This window comes from Hydractinia symbiolongicarpus, chromosome 11 (genome assembly GCF_029227915.1).
Source record: "Hydractinia symbiolongicarpus strain clone_291-10 chromosome 11, HSymV2.1, whole genome shotgun sequence".
Classification (NCBI taxonomy): domain Eukaryota; kingdom Metazoa; phylum Cnidaria; class Hydrozoa; order Anthoathecata; family Hydractiniidae; genus Hydractinia; species Hydractinia symbiolongicarpus.
Genome location: NC_079885.1, coordinates 7,098,401 through 7,122,491, shown reverse-complemented (window position 1 = coordinate 7,122,491; position 24,091 = coordinate 7,098,401). Strand labels below are relative to the sequence as shown.

At 32.6% G+C, this 24,091-nt stretch overlaps 2 protein-coding genes across 4 annotated transcripts; one reads left to right on the top strand and one right to left on the bottom strand.

Annotated features, from left to right (window-relative positions):
* Window positions 1–709: 709 nt before the first annotated feature.
* On the bottom strand, window positions 710–17,572 carry LOC130614476 (GATOR complex protein WDR59-like). 3 transcript variants are annotated; one of them, XM_057435904.1, is made up of 24 exons: window positions 17,319–17,568; window positions 11,940–11,989; window positions 11,505–11,637; window positions 10,976–11,064; window positions 10,704–10,784; window positions 10,399–10,525; window positions 9,597–9,713; window positions 9,421–9,498; window positions 9,158–9,317; window positions 8,040–8,122; window positions 7,165–7,468; window positions 6,570–6,751; window positions 5,950–6,114; window positions 5,503–5,613; window positions 5,108–5,261; window positions 4,827–4,893; window positions 4,647–4,716; window positions 4,433–4,536; window positions 3,643–3,843; window positions 3,196–3,316; window positions 2,636–2,814; window positions 2,241–2,383; window positions 1,772–1,879; window positions 710–1,236 (listed from the first exon to the last, which is right to left on the bottom strand). In XM_057435904.1, the coding sequence occupies exons 1-24, from the start codon at window positions 17,469–17,471 to the stop codon at window positions 1,100–1,102; spliced, it is 3,117 nt and encodes a 1,038-aa protein (XP_057291887.1). In that variant the 5' UTR covers window positions 17,472–17,568; the 3' UTR covers window positions 710–1,099. The 3 variants fall into 3 exon arrangements, with proteins under 3 accessions (XP_057291887.1, XP_057291888.1, XP_057291889.1); XM_057435905.1 differs by lacking the exon at window positions 710–1,236 and having other exon boundaries at window positions 2,640–2,814; window positions 17,319–17,571; XM_057435906.1 differs by lacking the exons at window positions 710–1,236; window positions 1,772–1,879; window positions 2,241–2,383 and having other exon boundaries at window positions 2,676–2,814; window positions 3,129–3,316; window positions 17,319–17,572.
* A 158-nt stretch (window positions 17,573–17,730) lies between these two features.
* On the top strand, window positions 17,731–23,512 carry LOC130614480 (PRELI domain containing protein 3B-like). Its single transcript, XM_057435910.1, has 4 exons — window positions 17,731–17,867; window positions 21,656–21,982; window positions 22,450–22,552; window positions 22,664–23,512. Exons 1-4 carry the CDS (start codon window positions 17,836–17,838, stop codon window positions 23,042–23,044), a joined length of 843 nt encoding a protein of 280 aa, XP_057291893.1. The 5' UTR covers window positions 17,731–17,835; the 3' UTR covers window positions 23,045–23,512.
* Window positions 23,513–24,091: the final 579 nt, after the last annotated feature.

The following is a 24,091-nucleotide window of genomic DNA, read 5'->3' as shown; positions in this document are numbered from 1 at the left end:
GTGGCAAGCTCAGTACTAGCTAGCAGTTAAAATATTTTGTCAACGTAGGTGTTGTGATTAGTATATACTTTTTGTAGTTATGTAGTTAGCTTACTTTTTTCTTAAAATTTAGGAAAAAAAATTTATTATATATTTAGGCACAAACCACCCCAAAGAAGTTATGTGTACGCCGTCCCCGATATCAAAAAAACGAAAGAGATCCTAGGGACGAGGTCGGATTCTGGCTAGTTTTTGTCAATTTCATTTTAAGAAAATGCGAAATTTGCTTATCTTTGTGAAATACTAAAGAGGTTGCTTAAATGCGGAAATTTGATGTATTAAATTAATAATAACGAAAAAGAAAACTATCGCAAAATACACGACGTCCGCAAAATTAAATTTCCTATAAAAATTATTTTTTAATATTCGCGAAATTCCGCAAAGTTGCAGCTATCCAACTTTAAAAGTTTTCAATAGTTTTTACATAAAATTTTTTTTACAGAATGTTCTCGATCAAAAAAAGCGTTTTCCAAGTTTATAGTAATGGCAGAAATCCTTTCTTCCTCTAAAAAAAAAAAAAAAAAAAAGACCGAACGCAACTAAATCAACCCTCTTCAAAAAAAAGCGAACAAGGACTGCGGCTCCCTGCCAGGGCCCATTGGGACTGTTACTTTTTTGCCAAATATCTTGATTAACTTCTCAAGATTCCCGCCAAACAAGCTGCAAATCAGCCATTATAACTTCGGATTAATCTAAATTATATTACAATATTTACAAAACAGAATCTAATAGAAAATATGTAAATTTATAACAATTCTAGACTTCCCAGACGCGATTTGACATCTCAAAAATATGAATACATATACACAAATGTCGGGAGAATATAAAATATACAAAATATATCAACATGTGTCTATGGGAATTTGATATCCCTCATATAAAATACAACCAATACGCGTGTTGCACTCAAAAATTTGAACTTGTTTGGGTAATAATTGATTTCAAAATTCCAGAAAGAAACTCTTCTCGTGAGGTAAGCTGATCTGTTTTTTGTTTTTGTTTTTCTTCTTACTGATGCATGATGCACTGTGCGCTTTGGAATACAAGAAGATCTATTTTTTTATTCAGAGGAGAACTTTCCAATTCTCAGACAACAACAGCCGCATCCAGTTGCACACCAGTCGTTTTGTCGGAACCAATCCATCAAATGGAACATATGTCCACCATGGCCGCACACCATACAAAAGCTTAATAGACCTAAAAACAAAATTATGCTATACTTTTCATACGTAATGATTACCTTTTTGACAAAAATTCCGCTGGAATAAATTCCCGATAAAATTATTGTTTTCGTCGTCCGCAAAATTACATTTCTTCGAATAATTAAATGATTCTATAAGAAAACATGACTTTTGTTTTTGAACTTAGTTTATGGTTTCTGTTGTAAAAAAGTAATGTTGTTTTCCGATTTAAATAAATCTTTATTTATTTTTCAAAACAAGCTTTTCTTGTCATCCCGCAAATTCACCTCCCGTCAAACTAATTTTTTTGTGATACGACAAATTAGATTCCGTCTACTCGCAAATTTGATTTCCAGCAAATTTTCTTCCCGTCAAAATTTTTTTCCTTAAGATATGTTTATAACCGTGAAGTTACATGATTCTTTTAAAAACAGAACCCAGTACACAAATAAAAATCATGTTTACAAACTCGTGATATGAAAACATGAGAGCCTTTAAAAAGCTCTTTGTAAAAGCTGGGGCTGATAAATCAATGAAAGGAAAGAATTTACCTCTAACTCCCACACGACAAACTGAACATTTGACAATGATTGACTTGCACGTGACGCAGCACGGTTGTCTCTGTGACTTCTTACACGTGTTGCAATCCAAACAAATATCTGAAACGAAGAAGATACGTGTAACCTTACATACCTTGAGGGCTACAACTTTTCCTTGATAAACCTTTGCGCAATAGGCTTGGAATTAAATTTTACGTAAAACATAGAGTACATCATCATTTTCGTGCAATACCTAAGCTAATTAACTTTCAACTAATGTAGAGTCCTCTGACACCTCATTTCCTCCGAAGCGAACTTTACGATTCCAAAAGATTCGCCGCAAGATAAGGAGCCTGGAGGAAGTTTTCCTGTTTTCGCGATGTGAAATGAATTTCAATTCTCTGCTGCGTCAGATCCTAATATTAAGCTGACAACTAAGAACATTTTGATACGATACAATTAAATTACAAAGATTGAATACCTAAGCCTCGAATTTGTTCCGGCTGCTCCGTGATGTATTTCATCACCTCAGTACGCTGACTAGTAAAACCCCATCGATAAAGCACTTCGCCATAAAACCGCTTAAACTGGTCAAATCGGAAAGTGTTTGACGGATCAAGTAACCTAAACAGAAAGTAGAAATACATAAGAAATCAGATAATAATAAACTAACACCCACAACACTGTTTTTGTCACTTCGAGACTAAAAAAAAACAGCTTTCAAGGGATAAGGATTCTATACCTTAGTATACAGTACTGTTGTAGTCCCTTTAAAACTTAAGAACAGCTTTTAAGTGCTAAGGATGGCAACACTGGACGTGAAATACACTTAAACAGTACGCCTCGTATCTACTATCATATAAGCAACAATTAAACCTGCAGTTCAAGCTATGCTGCTTTCTCAGTTCTTCTTCAGGATCAATGAGTTTCTGCTCTACAAATGTTGGCGGTGACCAACTTCCATCTCCCGATGACATTTTATTATAGACGTTGTATGGAAATTCTGGCGAAACTTGGAAATCATCTAACGAGGGATGTCTCAGGCTTTTGATGATCTGTGGAAAGAAGAAAAAATTAGGGTTTGTAACTTCAGTAATGTAAATGTAAAGGATTTTTCCTGAATTATTGTTTCTTTGTCGCCAAGCTTTAAGGATTTTGAAATACTAATTTCAAATTTTTTCAAAAAAGGGTCAAAAGAGTTTTATACAAAGAAAACTTAATTTTTAAATTCAATAACATACATGTCCCCCAAACTCCCCCGTAATAAAAAAAGCCGAAGGTTTATAATTGTCCCATAGGTTTTTAGCTATATTTAACGTAGGCAGGGGAGATTATTTTGGAAATTTTACAGTTCAACTGTTCAACTTACATCAAACTGAAAAAAGATTCACGATTAGACTAACTGCCCCCAAAACAACACATCCTGAAATTCTGACCTTGTTCTCTCCCTCAGCTGGCCTTTGTAATTTGAGTTCGTCAGGTAAATATTGTTTAGCCAGCATACAGCTGATCATTGCTAACGTTTGGATATCTTGGACGCTCTCATAATACTTAAATCTAAAAATGTAAAAAAGTAGCCTTTTTTTAACGAATATTAGAAAAAAGAGGCGGAAAATCTGACGAAAAATCAACAAAACAGTTAAAAGAATTTAAATTAAACATTGCAATTCGCCATTTTTAAGCTCAAATTAAAATTTTGTCCTTAGCAACAGAGGCTAGGAAAAAAGTGTAATCTTATGCTTTGAATTATTTAATTTTACAATGTTAGACATTTGCATTTTTTAATTATTATTTTGCTCTTTATACTATTTAGCCAAGCATAAAAACTCCGTTACTTATAAATTTACTTTAATCTTTCGTCACACATAAACAAAGAAACTTACAATGATTCAACTAATTTCTTTCCAAACGGGTGGCACGACCACGGTGGCGAAAAAGCGAGGTCAAGATTTGGATTTGGGTTCAATTTAGTGTCCATCACTTTGGCGAGAAGGGACCACGTTTGCACCAAATCATTCCGATGAACAGATTGCGCAAGTGAAGCGTTTTTCAAGCAAAGTTCAGAGGGATCCTCTCCATTCAAACTTAAACAACGAGGAAAAATGACATTTGGATCAACAAGGTTCTTGTGTATAAACTAATCATGTTACGTTTACACGAATTTGTTACCGAAAAAAATCATGCTTTTTTGCTACCTCAAATAGTCTTATGTTTACGTTATAACTCCGCAAAGCATGATGTAGACGATATTATTCAAATACACGCTGGCAACCATAGCACGCATGGCAAATTAGTTTCAGAGTATCACAATTTCATGTATTCGATAAGAATAGATACAAATTAATGGCAAATTTCGAGAGAAAGTACTGATATAAGCAAAAATTTATTGCTCCCATTTTTTCTTCTATGACATACTATAAAAAGAAAAAGTTTGATGCCACTCAAAAAAATCTATCAAAATTTGTTTTTCTTACGTCTGTAAACGCAAGGATGCCATTATGTTAGTTGACTGCACCATAAAACTAAACAAGGCAGTGGTTTGAGGAATTTTTTTGTCCTTGTTCAAGAAACTGTAAAAAATAGAAGTTTCTCTCTGACATTTTGTCTAATATTGTAGCTACTACCCATCTCACACTTCAATATTTTCAATATTATTTATGTAACTTTACTCACTAGTAGTTCTGTGCAAGGTATTTTGACACTGGTAGCAAACCAGATGTGTTACAAACGTAAACAGGACCAACAGATTTTGGTGTTTTGTAGGTTCCATGCTCTTCCTAAAAAAAAATCCCAACATATTTACTCACAGTTTGCAAATATTTACTTAAATTTAGACTCATGTTAAGTCTTTTTTACTGTTTTTACAGAAGCAGCAGATTTTACTTACAAAAGTCGAGTTGTCGAAAGGCTCCTCGCTTGATAAATTCACGAAATATGCATACAAGGCTGACAATGACCTAAGGCACGAATGCATGAAGTAACGGATTAACGAATCTGAAATTACGAAGGAAAAAGTTCTAATTTGATCACGTGATATAAATAACACGTGACATTTTTTATCTCGTACCTCACGGATTTTTCTACATTCACAATGGTGTTGAATTTTTCTGGTCGGGAGAACACAACCAACCTATCTAAACAGGTGAAAGAATTTTAGTGAAAACTGCAGAAGGGTCTGATAAGGTGATTTTATGCATGTCAAAGCTTTCCCAAAGTCGGTTTTGCTTCAGATATGTTGCTAATTAATTTTACTGTTTTTAATGGTGCCAGACCATTGCAATGTCAGCAAATCCCTATTAATTAATAACAAAAAATGCTTGAAAAAATTCTGCAGTTTTCAACACTTACCTCCGACACCACAAAACCGTGCACCGCACGTCCGAGGGAATGGAACAGTTGAATCCTGATAACTTGGATCGGATCCCAACTCAGCTCGTTTGAAAGTGAATGAATTGATGGCGTTTGCTGGTGGCGTCTGTGGAGTAAGGCTGTCATCACTTCTCTAATGATGCAAAAAAACATTCGTTGACCAGATTAACTAGATTGTGTCGACAATATCAAAGTATACAAAAACCACATCGTTCCGATAAAAACACCATCAAATGTTGAGATTCTCAAATAGGGAGAATTTAACAACTGTTTCCGTTATAATACATAAGAATGAAAAAACTTTTCTAACAAAAATAGAAGTACAGAAACACAAAATACAGAAAAGGACTCTCCAAAAAGGCATAAAATCACACCACGGAATCCTTTATCTTGAACTCTTGAATTTGGGCTATCAGTTGACGCAAACATGGTTCCAAACAGGTCCGATTGAACTTAACATGCTGCTGTGCCACTTCAGACAAAGCCTAAGAGAAAAAAAAGTTTAATGTCAATAGATATTCTATATCCAATCATAAAAATGTGACGTAAATTCAATACTGCTAAAGCTAGCTTGCCTGTACCTTAATTAGCATTGTGCAGTCAGTTAATAGCTCCAAATGCACTGCTCTGACACAAAAAGCGTTATACATGTTACTAAAAAATGACATCTATCAAATCTGTGTCAAGAATCCATTGTAATTATGATGCGGAAAATAACAGTTAGAGTAAATTTCTCTACCAATCTTTTTTAAACAAAGGGATAGCGCTGAAACTGCTTTGTAATAAAAATATAAATTTAACGGTAACTTCTTTATATTCACCTGAATAATTTTCTTTCTGGATTCGACGTCGAGTTTGGAATCCTTACCAAATTGAAAGTTAGGAGCCACTTTGTCGGGATATGAAAGGGGAAATGTTATCTGTAGCCGGATTGGATGTGTACCAACTTTGGCAGACACTGTACACAATCGATATTCCCAATCCATCTGGAAATAATAAAAATTAATAAAGTTACTTGCACATTCTTGAAAATGTAAAAGAAACCTAAAGGAGCCAAAACAATATAATAAAAGTGATCAGTTTGTCATAAAGTTACACAAAATTCAACACTTTTGGGACAAAATAATCCTGCAAGAAGAATTTTCAGGGTTATATTTTCAACTAGAGATTGAGGACCCATCTAACGAGTGAATTTACTTTCCACAAAACACACATTTAACATCTTTGGGTCGCAAAAATCCTGCATTCAGGATTTTTATCAATCCTGGATATTATTTTATCGCAACTACAGATGTATTATTTCATTTTGCCAATGATTTAAAAAAAACTGTTCGACAGAGTGAAGAATTTATCTAGTGGGAGCAAAATAATGCATTATTTTTTTGCTTAGACGAAGTAAAACAATTTTTGATACCTTGCTGCAGCAAAAGAAAACACCCACCTTTTCTATTTTATACACAGGATGATTATGTAAACTGATCAGAGAGAATTCCTGTTGAAGTGTTTGTGAGTGTATGACATCCCCAGTTGTCGAATCAACAACAGGCTGTGTTTGACCACCATGTTTACGGAAGGCTGTTTTTCTACCACTCAACGGAGATAGTGTTCTATCAGGAGAAACAACTATAAAAAATAAACCTTTTGACAGAATTATATTAAATTTATTTATTTGAAATTATTTACCCAGGATAGCCTCTTCAGTTCCTATTGGTACTGCTTTCCAAGAGGAAGGGAGTCCTAACGCATTTAAAGCTCCCATTTGAGCTACGAAAGTCGTGCAAGAACACCAATCGACTAAGATATCGATCCTATTTTCATGCTGAGCACTAAGCAAAAATTACAGCACTGGAAGCGAACACTCTACTACAAGGCTACCAGTCAGTTAAAAATAATAAAAACAAGATATATATAAAAAATACAAAACTGTGTCTTTCTTGCACACCTCATTTTCAATATAGCACAAGGCTGTTAAATTATTCATAGAAATGCCTCCTTTTTTAGTTTTCAATCAGTTTTTGAAATTAAATCACACTTACCTGTGGGAGGCGAGACAGGACCTTGTGGTTTGGTATCCAGTAATGTCAGAGGTTGTGTCATTAGCAACGGTTGCCCTGATGATTCTGTCGTGTTCGTTTGGTTCATACGCAATTCTAATCTCATTTCTTTCATAGTGGAGGACAACACAGGTGATGTGGTGAAAGTATTGTCTTTTGTCATGCTGTTATTCATAGTTGTTGTATCAACTGATGTTCCACCTTCCAGAGATGGTGTCGGGCTAAGTGGTGATGCAACCGTTGTAGGTATGTGGCTAAATAATTTTTCGTATTCTCCGGTAATAGCCTAAATTAAAACATCAACTTTAACTACTTCTTCAGAATTATTAGAACTTTTTCCTTAACAGAATTTATATAACTAGTCGGCGGCCCAAGGAAAAATCCACGGGTTCGCCCGTTCTTTTTATACCGCATTATTGCGTGCGTCTCGCTACTTGCGCAGCTAAGCTACCATTAGGGTATGGACAGATGTATACGGGTATTATAATATAGATATCTTAAATATATTTCTAAGTGAATTTTAAAGTCAATGCTCATTAATAGTATTTAGGTAATTTAAGTTTTTTTGTATTTTTTTTCAAAGGTTAGCCGTAGTAATGCTAATTCTATGACTCAGTGTTGCTTATTTGCTAATTATAAATCAATTCAAATAGCGATTGAAAGTAGTTGAACGAAAAAAAAAATGCCTACTTAAAAAATGTAGTTTTAAAAGAACTCTTTTACACTGTGTGTGTAAAAATTATAACAAAAATTCTAGCTCAATTTCTCAAACTGGTATATTTTTCAATAATAATAATAATAATAATAATAATAATAACATCAACAGACTGTTTATTCAATATGACAATTCTACTTACCTGGACAGTTTTTTTGTCTGCTCGCCACAACCGCAGTGTTTGGTCCTTTGATAAAGATACAAGCTGGTACTCATTTTGGTCACCTAAAAAAATTTAAATGTTGAGGATAACTCAGCAGGCACCAATGGATGTTTTGAAGTCAGACAACCTTTAGGTGATCAAAAAGATTTGCTGAATGTCATGTAAATAATTATGACTCATACATGATTTTTACAGTTTCTGAACTAAGTGCATTGGTGAGGGTTATTTGATTCATACCAAAATATATTTAATATACTATGCTAAGTAAATCAAAGTTTATGTTTATTAAGACTGACCAAACAAAAAGAAAGATATAATGTGCTGGATATGTCCAAATGTTTCCTATTGCCAAACTCTCCTAAACCGTTTTAAAAAGTATAGCAGCAAGCATTTAAAAGTACACACAACTCTTTTTTGTACTTGCATGATTATATTTGTATTTATATTTTTAAAACAGCAACATAAAAAATTATAGAATATAAGTCACTTAAATAAATATTTAAAACTGACTAAGTAAGACAACTTTCTGCAAGTCATGTTAGCAAAGCCTACATTAGTAAGGTGTACATTAGCGAGGCAGCCAATCAAATTTATCATGACTTTTAACAAGTGCACACTGTAAAGTTCGACAAATGTTAATCTTAATTTTTGATCTATTTTTTGTCATTATGGACTATATTTTAATTGATTTTTGGTTTATTATCTAATAATTACTCTTCCCTTGCTATCTCACATTATCATGTAATCAACAGGAATATCACAATAGTTAGTTATAAAATCTTGAAAACTTAATGGCATGGAGCTTGAAAATTGATTGTTATCAATTGCAAAAAGCGAAGTATGAGTATATTTTTGACCATGAGTATATGAAACATACTTTTAAGAATTCATATTATTATTAGTATATCAAGTTAGGCAGTCATTATCATTATGCATCATGTGTTTAAGCAAACAGTTGCAAAGATATTTAAATTTAAAAAAATATATAAAATAGCACAAAATAACCAGGACGATGCATCTAATGAATGATATTTAGATTAGCTAGCATGTGGAAAATCACAAAAGGTGAACAAACAAGCCGAGAAAACGAGACATACCGATTTGTTGAAGTCGCCATTGAAACTCTAAAATAACATCAGTGTGACCATCAAACTTGTGGATAGGAGTTTTAAACTCGGATGTGTTCCACAAAAATAAGCTATTTTCACTCCTTCTCAATTGTGGTACCAAAACGGTTACAAGTCCATTACCAAATGGCTGAAGAAATTTCAAGAAGATCAAATGACACTATATTCCTATATTCTCAATACAAAAATTTTATATTGCAGTTTATATTGCAGATGTATGCTAATGCAATTACCGTGTATCTTGCTTTCCAGACAGGGGCGCCATTGTTTATAGATGCACGTGGTTGTTTTGGAGAATTCATATCCCAAAACTAGAAAAAACAAATTAAACGAAAACATAAAGATGAGTCAAATGATATTTCACAGAAAACCTAAATGACATAAAAAAAAGAATGAGAAGTTTGTAAACCTTGACTGTAGAATCATTGCTAGCGGTAACAAAATAACTTTCTTTCTGTGGTGACCAATCAAATCCATGAATTTTAGACAAGTGACCAGCTATGTAAACTGATGGTATGTTTCCTTTCTAAAAATATAAGCAAATTTTACCTAAGTAGCTAAATGCCAAGCAAAACAAAAAAAATTACCTTGTATGTTTTAGTTACTACAGCTCAGTGACAACTATCAGCACTGGGACATTAATAAACACATTTTAAGTGATTTATTATGATTTTAAAGTTTTAAACAGAAATGTGGAATGTTGTGAAGTCTTTGAATTAAATTATAGTGTGTCAAATCCAATGGGAGTTATCTGGAGAATTATCCAGGCGGAGTTATTCTGGGAATTGTTTTCGCAGGGGGGGTAATTATACAGGGGAAATTGCCCTGTCAACACAGGAGTTTAAAAAAATATAAATGCTTTAATCTGTTATGTAATTTTTTGTGCAATAACTCACTCAAATTAAATGTAATTAAATGCTCAGAAATCTGGAATTCCTATTTTTGCCAATCTTCTTTAAAGGCAGAAACTAAAAATATGAGCTCTGTGAAAACTTGGGAATTTTAAATTTAATTTAAGGTAAATAAAAATAAAATTTAAGGCTTTTCTCTTCTTTGTCCCTTCGTGTAAAATATAAAATATTATAACAAACGTTGTAGTACTTTCACGATGAACAATAAACAAATTTAAGCATTACATAATTTATATACCTTAAAAGCTGCTAAAAAAATTAAAGATTACTAGTTTACACTAGCAACAACCACTTTCTTACCCTTATATCCCATATCCTCACATCACCATCATGGGCACTAGCAAACAAGTTCTTATTTTTATGGTTCCATCTAACTTGCGAAGATCCAGCCACTGTTGTAAAAGTACTTGCTGGCTTCCTGCTTTGCCTTAAGAAACCATTTTTGGTAGGGTAAACAAGTATAATATTAACTATACTGCTACAAAAAAATCTAGATTTCAAAACAAAAAAGATCTTTTTAATTATAAATTATGTATTATTTACCATTTGTTTTTATGAACTTATGCAATAAATTATGTTTCTTTACAAATATATGTATGCGTTACCTAATGTCCCACAAATTAATGTATGTGTCCATTGAGCAAGTCAACAATGATGATGGTTCATAATAGTTCCAATTTATATCACTGAATACAAAGTATAGAACTTATGTGAGAAAAACATAGAAATTAAATATTTTAAAAGATTTGTTATAAAGTGTTGAAGAGTTTCTTGAACTACATTTTTGGACATAAAAACACTGGAAATGTTTTGGTTTTACAGCATCTTGATTTTTGAATAAATTTAGGGTAGAAACTTGCTGGCAAATGATAATTACCTGATTGTGCGAGTATGGCCAGATAAAACAATTCGAGGGCTTTCATTTGAAAGTTCGTTTATATTCCATATTTCAATCTTTTGGTTAACCTAAATAGATTAGATTTAACAAATCTGTTAGCCAATGAAAATGAAAGAACTTGAACTTATAGAAATAATTATGTAAAACAATATAGAAGAAAGTCGGTGGCCCATGGAAAAATCAACGGGTTCACATGGTCTTTTCATACCGCTTTCAGCGCGTCTTGCTACTTGGGGTACCATTTTGCGTGACGGACAGACGTATACAGGTATTATAATATAGAATGTTTCAGCATTATGCTGTTTAGAACTCCATTTTAAGTTGAAAAGTAAAAACATTCAAACAGCTTCAATAAACCTTAAGATTTACACCAACAAAAGGTGATTATCAGGCTAATTTTACACAATCCTTTTTTTACAGAAAAAGAAAAAGAAAAAAAGAAAAGACTTTTTTACAAAACTGCTTCCCCACAATATTTGCATTTTTCACAATTTTATAATCTTTTTACCACTGACGCAAACAAATCTTCACTGGACTGATGGGGGTTCCATTCCAAGGCACCAGGCTCCCATTTGTTATTGCAAATGATCTTCTTTGGCTTTGTTGGATTGTCAAAGTTAACAACTAGAAAGCCACGTCTCCTATAAAAGTTTTTTGTTAACGTTAAAAACAAAGATATTAAAATATTTTTATATATCTGAGTCTTTAAAGGCAGAAACACAGAAAATGGCAAAAGTTTGACTTTTTTAAAATATCTATTATATTTCACACTTTTCCAGGAAAATTTTTATACATGCATAAAACACATGAGTGTTTATAATACTTTGCCCATTCATATGATACAGAAACAGAATTAGGATATTTTGAATAGTTAAAAAATAAATAAGCAACTGCAATAACACTATAAATTATTTAATTTTAACTACAGAAAAGAATGACTTACGCAGCAACTACAGCTAGTCTACCATTTCTGCACACTCCCATTGAACTTGCCTGAAATTGAAAACTCATATACAATTTTAAAATAAGCACAGAACTTGTCTCCAAAGTGATTGTCCAGATAGTGAGAGAAAAACAAACAAATAATTAGCAGACAATATTGGAGTAGGTTATAAAAACAAAACTTGAAAACAAAGATATTGTTTGCATACATATTTTTATTTGTTAGAAGGATCCCTAGGTACTTACTTGGAAGATTTTCATGATAAATTCCCTATGGCATATTCATTTTTCGTTAAAAGTTCATGTAACCCAAGATTTCGTTTTTTAAAATATTTGTTTTCCATGCCACATTTACGGCTGGTTCAATCTTCTTCGTTAAAAATTTCAGATTAGCTCCAGTCTTTTTTTAGCATGTGATCCTGTTAAGTAATATTTATGTACCACTAACATTGACTCTCATAGCCAAAAACAATTACCATGAAATTAATGCCTTCTCAACAAAGTTAAAAAAATTCGACACATTTCCCAAATCTATCTCTGTACGAGTAATTGTTTTTTTAAAAATAATTCAACATAATATACTAGCCGCCTAAGCCATATTCAAGCGTTCGAAAACCCTGGCACTTTCTCATTTTTTCCTTATTTCTGCGTTTGTTTAGGCTTTAGGATGTGAATAAAGGGTTATAAATGAGTGACAGGGAACCATCTTTAAAACCAATCACAATTCATGTACATATAGCTACTTGTTAACCAGCAAATATCAAAAGCATGTGCACAGCTTTTTTCTTTCAAATATTTCAAAAAACTGTGCATGTTTTTTAAATAAAATTGTACATATTCTTTCTATATTGTAAGGTTCGTGCTTTGTGCCAGTTGCAGTAAAACTTTTTTGCCTTTTTTGAAAACATGTGAAAATAAACTAAAGAATAATTTGCTTTGCTTGTCAGCTTCCTTTGAAGATTGCTGAAAGTGAGCTTATCTCACTGTTAGCCGGAAAAAAAATATCAAAAAAATTTGATCTAAAAAAATCGGCTAAAGATGAGCTAACAATGAGTTTAGCTAGGAGCTAAGCAGGTACTTTTACGTTCACACTTTTGGCTAAGGTCTTAGCGCGTCATGTGCACTATGGTTAGCTCATGGTTAGCCCATAGTTAGAAATAAGCTTTTAAGTCAAATCTATTAAAATATGCTGTTGGACAATAATGGTGGTCATGAACATAGAAATGACTTTTCAGATTAAACTGTATAGAAAAAGTATATTTTTATATAAAACAAAAAATATAAAGTAATTTGCAAAAAAATATTTTAATGCATAAAAATAAAATTCAATGCAGGAAAAGCAACATGCTTTTAAATATATAGCATTTTCTGCAATGATTTAATTTATACACAAGTGGTGACCATGGTAAATTTTGAATTAAAAAGACCCATTACCTTGCACATAGATTTTTTTGTTCACGGGACTGCCCAAGGTACTAAGGGATTATCTCCATGATTGTTTTAAAAATAATCGATTTAATTTGTATAGTAATTTATTTGAAATGATCTCTAATCTTTCTGAAAGGAATTTTTAAAAATCGTTTTTAAAAATTGAAACCTTGAAAAATTAAAAATTAAACACATCATTTCATTTAAAATTGCTTCTAATTGTCAATTTCTAAAAAGATTCAACTGTCAATTATGTAAATATCTGCATTCTTTGTCACAAAAATAACAAGACAAGATCGAAGAAAATGAAAAGATCTCTATAGATCGTTTAAAAATCATAAAACAGGATCTTAGAAGGCAAAGAGATTATCAACGGTTTATTAACAACAGGACATAGAGCCTTTAATCCCAACAGTCCTGTACATAACTTTGACTAAATGGCAGATGTGCAGTGATGGTACCACGAGCAAACTTTGTCGAGAAAGTTTGTTGGTATAGACTTCATTTGATACAATATGCTCGATAAATATAAAAAACATTTTCAGTAAGTCAACACTTTCCTCCTAGCTTTAAATATGTACTGTAAATGCGATCAGTTATGTGATTCAGCCACACATCAATCGTTACAACAAGAACAACTGAATTTCCAACTTTCTAGTTAGTGAACATAGATTCAAGTTTTTTTACTGTGACAAAACCTTTTGAGATACAGTAATCGAGGTCAATATGTTATATAAAATGGAAATTGAATAGACTTTAGCCGATAATAATTTTTACACACAGGTTTTGGAATGCTTCAAACTATAATTTAAGCATTATTGATTATGTTTTTGTTACCCCAGAACAACCGGTCTACCAGGTAACTTCTAAATTATAATAAAATTCTCAGAAAAGCAATAAAAGTTCCAACAAATCCTGGACTATAGTATAGCTAGGACGCTGCTTAAAAAAGCCCATTCCTAAGACTGGCTGGTCAGTCATAACACTGGGCAGGGTGTCACAAGATAGGGTAGGAGACCAGGTTAAGCTCTTCTTCAAACACACTCTTTAGATCTTTTTAGTGAGCTCTATTTGCAAGACAGAAATTTTTATTTTTATATTTGAAGTTTATAAAAGAAAACAAATTTGGAAGTGCTGTCCTAAGATTGGCCAGGTCATTCTTTGAACACATAAAAAATTGTAGCTAGCATAACTTATGAAGGTTCTTATGTCTGAAGATTGTGGCTAGGCTAGTCTTAAGATGGGCACGTTCTGAGATTAAGCAAAACATTATAAAGCAGAAGGAAATCTAATTCATTTCCCGACAACGTAAAGTACTGACTAAGAATCCCGTTTCTGATTTCTCCTGTCAAATGTGATAAAAATACTGTGATTGCAAAGATACCGAGTTAAGCAGTTTTCCTTGACTTTAATTATGTAATAAGGACGATATATGCTATGGCTAGCCTTACAATTTTCGAGGGATATACCCTGTCTATTATTTCCAGGAGGGGCCATGGCTTAGACAGGGAATCCTGGAGTATTTAATGCTTATTTTGAGCTCACAGACCCAATTGGGGTGCACCCTCTACCAGACAACTCCCTGCAACATCGAATGGCCCAGACAGTGTGCCATCTCCCAGATTTCCCTTATATGGCTTGGGTTAACCCAGGGCTAATGTAACATTCACTCGCCCATATTGAATCGCCGTCAAAGGGAATATAACCACTAAACTACGGCAAGTCCGCCCAGATTTGCAACACAAGTTATAGCATAATATAGTATAAGGACATGTTCAAAAAACAGGCAAGGATGTGAACATTCAAAAAGTGCCAAATTTGATCTTTCAGCAATAACTTAAAAATTATTTCCTTGATTTCCATGAAACTTTGTATAAAAAATGATGATAATGTAACAAATCTGATGTGTTATTTTTTTTCTTCCAAAATCTAAGCTTAGGAATGAAATTGACAAAAAGGAACTTTGTTACTTAGATATCTCTTTTGTTTTTTTGAGATGATTTTGTAGCACTATAACATTCAAAACTGGTTGCTTTGATCCTATTCGAAGCTAAAAATAGCATCAGACAAGAAAAGAACCACAATATTCCTGGAAAGATATGTGATAACAAAGTAACAAGGGCAATATTATGAGTGTGTTACTTTTTGGACTCAAAATTTGTAGTTATAATCTAATAATTACATTGATTAATTAATTACATTGTAGTAATTAGTTTAGGTGTATTTTATTCAAATTAGGGATAAAAAGATATGCAGGGTATTTTTTTTAGGACTTTTAATAAATTAACTTTTGTCATTAAAGGTAAAAAAATATTATAATTCTATCACTTGAGCTGTCAATTTTTTTTAAATCAGAGGAAAACTAGAAGATTGTATTGGGATAAACAAGTAACATAACTAATGCATAAGAAATATATAATAAATTCATAAGCATATCTCATATAAGGATACACATAAAACATTTTTTATAGATATATAATTAGACTTCAGTCATGTTACTTTTCTATCACACAAGTTTGGAAATAATAAAGGCCATTAACACCCAGGATTGTCTTTTAGGTTCACCAACCTAGTTTCTGTATCAATATACAGATAAATAAGTAGCGAGAATGCAATCAAGGTTACATTTTTATCAATTACACATAAGTTACAGGTTTATCACCAATATTTATTCTTACAAACCTTATTTAAAGCTTACACAGTTAATTTCTTAAAAGGATGATTTTCTAGAACCACCATTTCTTCATTAAATTATTGATTAATAAAGTAACATATTTAACGTAGGGTATAGAACAACAACTTTATTTTAGTTACATATTTATCATTATTTTGGTGTTTCAATCTGAATAATTTTTATTTCCTGTTGTAGCATAATGTTGAAACTGTTGTTTTTTATTGATTTATGAAAAAATAACCAATCGCAATCTTCAGATAAAAACCTAACATTTTGTAATGTTTTTTGTTACAGATTTATCATTTTTCTTACTTCATAAAAAATAACCTAGAAATTGTCTCTACCAAGTTTTAAGTTGTAAAAATAAATTTTCAAATATTTATAAACAATATACACTTGTTACTTTTTTATCATTTCTCTTGTTTCAGTTTGTAAAGCTATATCTCATAGTGTACACAAACTACAAGGATGGAAACTTCACTATTACAAAATTTTGTTATTCTATTTTTCAAATATGTATTCAAGATTTTTATTGGAAATACCAAATCAGCCACAGGGATAAAAATGTAACATGGTATACCCTACTGATATGCTTTGCTGGTGTATATAATTCTTAGAATAGAGACTCCGTGGTAAGACGAAACCTTGGAAAAGTTACGAATTTGAGACTTCTAGATTGGCGGAAAAAACCTTTCCCAGGTGTATTTCTCAAAATCTTTCTGTCACACATTTCGCGAATTTGGTAAGTCTTCCATCTATTGATGCAAGGTCAATACGGAGGAAGCGAAGTCAGTTTAACAATCTGCGCAGGAAGAGGGGCGAGGGGGCGAGAACGAAACACTCACACCCTCACAAGTTCTTGGGGACCAGCTTCTTTGCGTGTGGAAAGGCTAAGGGTGACCTCTATAATACAGGGAAAGTACGTATTTTTAATTTTTCTGTTTTTATTATAATAAATTAGTAGGAAAATCTTTCTAATCGTAACGTCGACCAAATATTGTTCTGAATACAGGTGAAACTGCTGGATGCAGGTGATTTTATCTAAAACTATTCAGTCGGGTGAGGATACCGTGATTGTGGGTGTCACCCACTCGATGTGGGTGAGTTCACATATCTGTATACGTGAACTCACCCCCATCGAGTGGGTGACACCCACATGTGTCACCTATATGTGAACCAATGTTTACAATTGGCAAAAATCCTGCCTATATTTTTTGAATATGTCCATAAACTAAACCCTCCAACACACCGAGATAATTTAAAAAAAATAGTTCTCACGTTCCATTCCAATTTGATAGAGCTGTCCACAAAATGTTTCCATTGATTTCCTTCAAAGGAAAAACTTCTGGTCCTTTCAAAACCACCATCATTTCTTAGGCGCCTATCGGAATCCATTGTTGTTTCAGGTGTACCATGCACCCCTAAATCCATTTCTGCCTGGCTTGTGTACAAAATTAAAAAAAAAACCAATAAAAACAAGGGAACTGCACACGGGATTCAAATTCTGTATATTTTGTCTCGTTTTATATTAGGCTTCCAGTTCATATTGATTAAACGTTGAGCGGTATATCAAGACAATCTTAAGGTAGCTAGCCATAATACCACAGAAGAGAACTAGCGTGAAGGATCATTAGTTTTTTATTACAGTGTGACGCGCCCATATCAGACGTTCGAATGACGCAATTGTTTGAACTTTGGACTTCTTGTTGCAAAATTTCATTCCAAGAATCGATATCACAAACTAAGTGCGCATCTCGTTGTGTGAATATACTGCCTGGTTATTATTATATAAGAAATGAAGCTTTGGGCGACAGAACATATATTTAGGTAAGTTGTCATCTTACTGACTCAAAGGAGTCATTTGACGAATGACAAAGTGAACGGTTGGATGAACTGGAATTGGCGTTGTGGCGCCGTAGATTAGTGGTTATAGCTCTCGTACTCTGTGCGGGAGACCGGGGTTCGATTCCTCTTGACGGCGATTCAACATGGGCGAGTGAATGTTACCATAGCCCCGGGTTAACCCAAGCCATGTGAGGGAAATTGGGAAGATGGCACACTGTGTGGGATGTTGGATGTTGCCGGGAGTTGTCTAGTAGAGCGCGGGCTCTAATTGGGTCTGCGTAGCTCAAAATGAGCATTAAATACTCTAGGACTCTCCATCTACGCCATGGCCCCTCCTGGAAATAATAGACAGGGTATATCCCTCGATATTTAGCCATGTAAAATATGCACATCTATCTATCTGGAATATTACTTTTAGGAAATGCTCAAAAATTTAGTTAACTAGCTAGCCAGCTAGCCAACTTCGGAAAAAAAAACACACTTAACCTCTGTATATCCATATCGTCAACATATTGGTTTTTTAAGCTGTTATTATTGTAGCGCTATCAGTTGCGAACTGTTCGGGTTATGACAAGAAAAAAAATAAAATATTAGTGGACAAATAAGCTGGATCTAACATGTACACTATCATCCGATTAAAGCCATGATATTCCTTAAAAAACATTATCGAATCATTGGGCCCTCAGAAAAGGTATTTACATGATCATAATTATAATCAATTAACTGAGATAACAATGTATATCAAAAATGACCACTGCTCGCTTGACTTGAAAATCACAAAAAGGTGTAGCTAGCTGGCTGAACTTACCACCAAATTTTTGTCATGCACGAGTTCCGAAACCCCCAAAATGATTAAGTGGTAGTATCAAACCTAGCTAACTTGCTGGATTTTTTTAATAAAACGTCACCAATTTTTGATTTCAATTCTATAGCTACTTTTTCACCAAGCATCTTGTTTGTGGGTGAATGGGGTAGGCAGTAAGGTGGACTCTACATTAAGCATCAAGATAACTTTTAAATGTGCTGTGTTGCAGTATAATTAGTGTATGTTAGGAAGCAGGGGTCACAAACATGTGGTGTTAGAGTTGTTTGAGTCCTAAAAATAGGGTTAGTCAGTCAGTCGGCAAGTAAAAACTCAAAAATTTTTTAAAAAATGCATGTAATAATAATTTAATAATTAGCTTGTATCCCTCATTTTATTAGTGGTTCTGTGCACTATTTCTAACTAGTTGTCACTCACAGCCAGAAAATATTACAATATTATTGTTGGGTACTGGCTGTTAAAACACAACAAGCATAGAAGATTTTTAATGGTCTAGTTTTTCCGATTCTAAATGTTAAATAGGGTTGGTCAACAAAATAATTGATGACTGCCTTACCTTAATTAAACGTCTAGTATATATATAAAGTTTAAAATTTAGCTTTGTTGATAAAACCATGTTTATTTAAAAAAGGGTTATAAGATATGCTTTTAGTAATATAAAGTTTAATTTACCTGCAAACAGCCATATTAAAATGTCTACATTAAAACAGTTCCCTTCATATTTTTTGTTGATTTGAAAAAATTAAATGTAAGAGGAACTAGAATAAGCAAATTCGAAAAGAGACCTTAATATAAAGACTGACATTTTGAGGTCCATCTACCTGTACAATAAGCAAATTCGAAAGAGACCTTAATATAAAGAATGACATTTTGAGGTCCATCTACCTGTAGGGAAATTGTTCATATTATGTGAACAAAGTTAGTATCTGTTAGATTGATTGCTCCATCTGATCCGCACCCCTGAGTAATCTAATGATGTCAAAATCAGATTAAATTTAAAATAATTTTTAACAGAAAACCATTTTAATATGGTATAGGAGCAGTGGCCAGATACAAATTTAAATGTTACATCATTGCCTGGCCACAAAGTTTATTCTGTGGCCTTGAGGTATTTAAAAATTATTTTTAGGGATGGATTAAACTAATTAGCTAAAGTGAAAGTGATGTCTTTTGTAGCTAATTTTTTTCAGTGGTACGCTGTTAAGCTTTTAACCCTTTCAATCCCAACCATCTGTCTGACAGGTGGTTCAAATGTGTCAGTATTTCCTAACACTCTGCATCTTTGCAGCAATGGAAAAAATGTATCATGGTAAAACATAAAATTTACAAAACAAATTTTTTTTCTTGAACATACAAAGGTTGTTAACATAAAAAGTTGTCAATGGTGTTGATATCTTCAATATTTAGTTTATATTCTGATTCTAAATAGTTGCCATCATTTTGATCATTGACTACATTTTGATTATTTTGTGTTGGGTATTTCTCCGCTGCAAAAATGTCAACACCATTGGTGTTTCTTATTGTAGTCAGATATTACTACCTTATATTTTTATGCTCTATAATTGCAGATCAAGAAAATTGTTATGTTCCATATTCTTTATGTTATTTCCAATCCACCTTGTTTCCAGCTTCTTTTTGACTTGCCATCCCAGTGAAAAACGAAAACGCAATAGGGACGAAGTTAATTTACAATGTGGATTTAATTTTGCGGACAGACCATATTTTAATATTTTGTGTGTAATATTTTGACCAGACCTTACTTCAAAAATTTTGCATCGACTTAATTTTGTGAATTTTTAAAAAACCACAAAACGTGAAATTTAATTTGTGCAAAATATCCCCCCGAAGATATTAATAAGTCTATATTAATAGTTTTTTGTCTTTCGCACAGATTTTGAGGCCAAGAGAGCTTACCATAAAAAAGTAACCATTGATAAAAAAAATGTTTACAAATATGTAAAGTATCTGACCTTCACAGAGATTAAGCGCAACAAAAAAATTAACCCTTAGTCTCTTAAAGGTTACCTCCCGCTAAAAATCAAGTTGAGCTCATATGAAAGATCTTTGAAAGTTGTCTAGAAATCTTTTATTTTTTTCAAAAATCTTTATCCGTTCTTGAGATATTTGTCTTAAAAGTAGCGCTGATTATGCGAAATTGTGACGTCATTAGTATGCATTGAGCATAATTATGGTAACTAAATAAAAAAAATTATGTAAAATGTTCAAAACCTGTCAAAGTGAACAGCCAAAAAATATTTTTAACTCGATATAGCTTTTCAAAAATGTTAAATTAACTCCCTTGCAGAGCATACTCATGGCATCATGCATAATTAGTTAATATTCTTAGTCCAAATTCTAAAGAACCAATCAAGGATTTTAAAAAAAAATATTCAAATTCCTAGACAACCTTTAAAGCTCTTTCATAGCTACAAGGCTTTGTGAATTTTAGAATCCTATTTTTCAATTCGATTTTGGCAACTTACCTTAGCTTGATCCAATACGTTACAGGGTGTCTCGGAGATACGCTATTGTTTCTCTGATTTCTAATGTTGTGAAGTTTGAATCCTAAACTCAAATTTTTTCTAATTCCCATTTTTGCTAATTTTTCTGTTCATAGTCTGCTATTTGATTCTTATTTTCTTTTCTCTCTTTTTTTCTAACATTCTCATAATTTTATATATATTATTTATAAACAAAAAACAATTTTTGGCTCCTTGTTTACTTTGTTTGTTTTTTTGTTTTTTTGTTTTAACAGGTCACTCGTTGATAACAGTGCAGATATATTATATCATACTGAAGATGTAAACCTGTATAAATATGATTAATAATAATAATAATAATAATATGAGCTCAACTTGATTTTTCCGGGAGATAACCTTTAACCCTTATTTTCGCTCTAAATTGCTATTAATTTTTTTTATTTATATGTGCATTTGCTATTTTGCAGTCACCCCTGGAAGAAAGTCACAGAAGCAGCATGGCAGAAATATCCTAATGAACTTAATACAAATGTCAGAGCAATAGATGTAGTTGATCGGAAAGTTACAAGAGATGGGAAATTACATACAACCAGAATATTTGGGTCTCATTGGAACTTACCCACATTTATCACAACACTTCTTGGTATGCCTGAGATGTGTTACGCTGTGGAGCACTCAGAGGTTGATATGCTAAATGAAAGAATGGTCTTGAAAATGATAAATTATACTTTTTGGGGAATGCTGGCTGTAGAGGAGAAACTAGTTTATGAACCATCCAAAGAAAACCCTAATGAGTATGTCCTTTTTTTGTACTGTCACTGTATTTTATGTTTAATTTATTTAGAAGGTTGGGGAAATATTTTAATTTGTGATTTCGAATTCTGTGGTTGGGGTCATAAATGCAAGTGTGAATTCTCAAAAGGAATATTACAATCAAGCCTCTTGTCAGGACATTTTGATAGTCTATATTATAATGTATGTATTATGCACAAAAATGTCAGGCAAATGGAAAAACAAAATAGCAAATGCGATTATTCCTATCCACTCTATCCACGAGGGATTTCCTACAGATCGTCAGTGTCAGAATTGATTTGAAAGATTTTTGTAGAAATTAAAGAAGATATTGTTGCACTTTAACTATAAATATAATATTTGTTGTGCGTTAAAAGTTTAATTTCGCATTAAAAATATTTTCTATTTTTTAGTTCAAAAATACAATCGTGAAAAGTCATGTCTTGTATATGCCCTCATTTTTTTATAGAACGTTTTTAACACAAGGTGCTCAGATAAGCGTGAATGGAATACAGTTTTCAAATTATTTCGAAGAGGTTATATGCAGTAACTTTGAATCAACCTCTGTGAAGGTATATATACATAGTTTTGTTAAAGCAACTGACATAACAATATTTTCTTTTTCTATTCATGAAAAATTATTGTTGATTACTTTGGACTGTATTAATTTTGTTTGTATTCAGGGTCGGAAAGCATTGGAGAATGTTCTACACAAAATTAAGATCGAGGACGTACTAGATGCATTAACAGTCGAAATACAGGAATTATCCACTGAGTTAGACAAAGCTACCTCTAAAATAGACAGCGAGTTCCACATTTCCGCTAGATTACAAGAACTATCTCAGGACCTAGACAATGCTACGTCGATGATAAACTCCGAATTACAGACGTTTTCCGATAAGTTAACGTTAGAATTTTCGAACTTGGTTAGTAAACTCAATACGGACCTCAATCAGATCACTGCAAGGATAAACGCTACGTCGGAGAATTATTGCGATTTAAGACTAACTGCTGCAGTTAAGAATTCTGGTATAACAGCGAAAAAGCCTGGTAGTGCAAGTTGATATGTGGTATTGGTTCTTTTAAAAAATGAAATTTATGCATTCATATCGCTCTATTTTATTTAACCAATTAAAGTTTAATCTGTTGCAATGACATTCAATGAGGTTTTCATTAAGTTTTTTGCACTTTGGTAAAGTCTTGTCTTTTGCAGACAGCGGATTTATTTACACAGGTTACACAGCTAATAAATCCTTTCACTGCCGAATTTAGAATTCCTACAGTTCGTTTCCCTGATCCTTTAATATTAAATTTACTGGTGAAACCAGTCTTAGCGTATTCATCAATTTCCTAAAGGTCTAAATACAACTTCTGTTTTTCTTTCTTTATTTAAATATTATATTTATTAAATCGGAGTACAGCTTTTTTGTCACCAATATTCATTTGATCAAAATTAGTTTACGTCGAAAAAGGTTTTTCTATTGTAAAACATATTAAACGAAAATGTCAGAACAACTAAATCCGTACTTCTTTATCCGGCGTCAATTACTATTGCTCTGTTTTCAATGTTGCAAAAATTGTTGACTATTTCTGTAGTTTAAAATAGAATACTACTTAACGTGAAGTCGAGGCCATTAAAAAAAGGTTTTCTGGAACACAAAGGTTTTTAGGGCGATGTGTTTGAGCTTGGCGAGGTGTAAATTCGTATTCACCTGTAGAACTGGCGCACTATCTAGGACTAACAACCGTGTTAAAATGTATATTAACCGTATTTTGAGGTTTTAAGCATTTTACATGTTTTTTTTTATAAGCATGACATAGGCTTGACATTAGTACAGGCTTAAATTTGGTCAATTTTTAAGCATATGCTAAGCATTGTGCGAAGCCTACGAAAATGTGAAGTTTTTATGTTTTTTTTTTGGTTTCGTGGGCAGTTTTTATTTTTATTTTTTATGTCTGGATTGGCCTGTATGTTATGAGATTTAAATTGTTTTAATGATGGTTAAAATCCAAATGCTATATTATTTTTAAATAAGCATATTTTGTGCCTGATCATTTTTATTTATTTATTTATTTTGTCACAAAGTAATGCCGTGTGGTCCATGGCATTC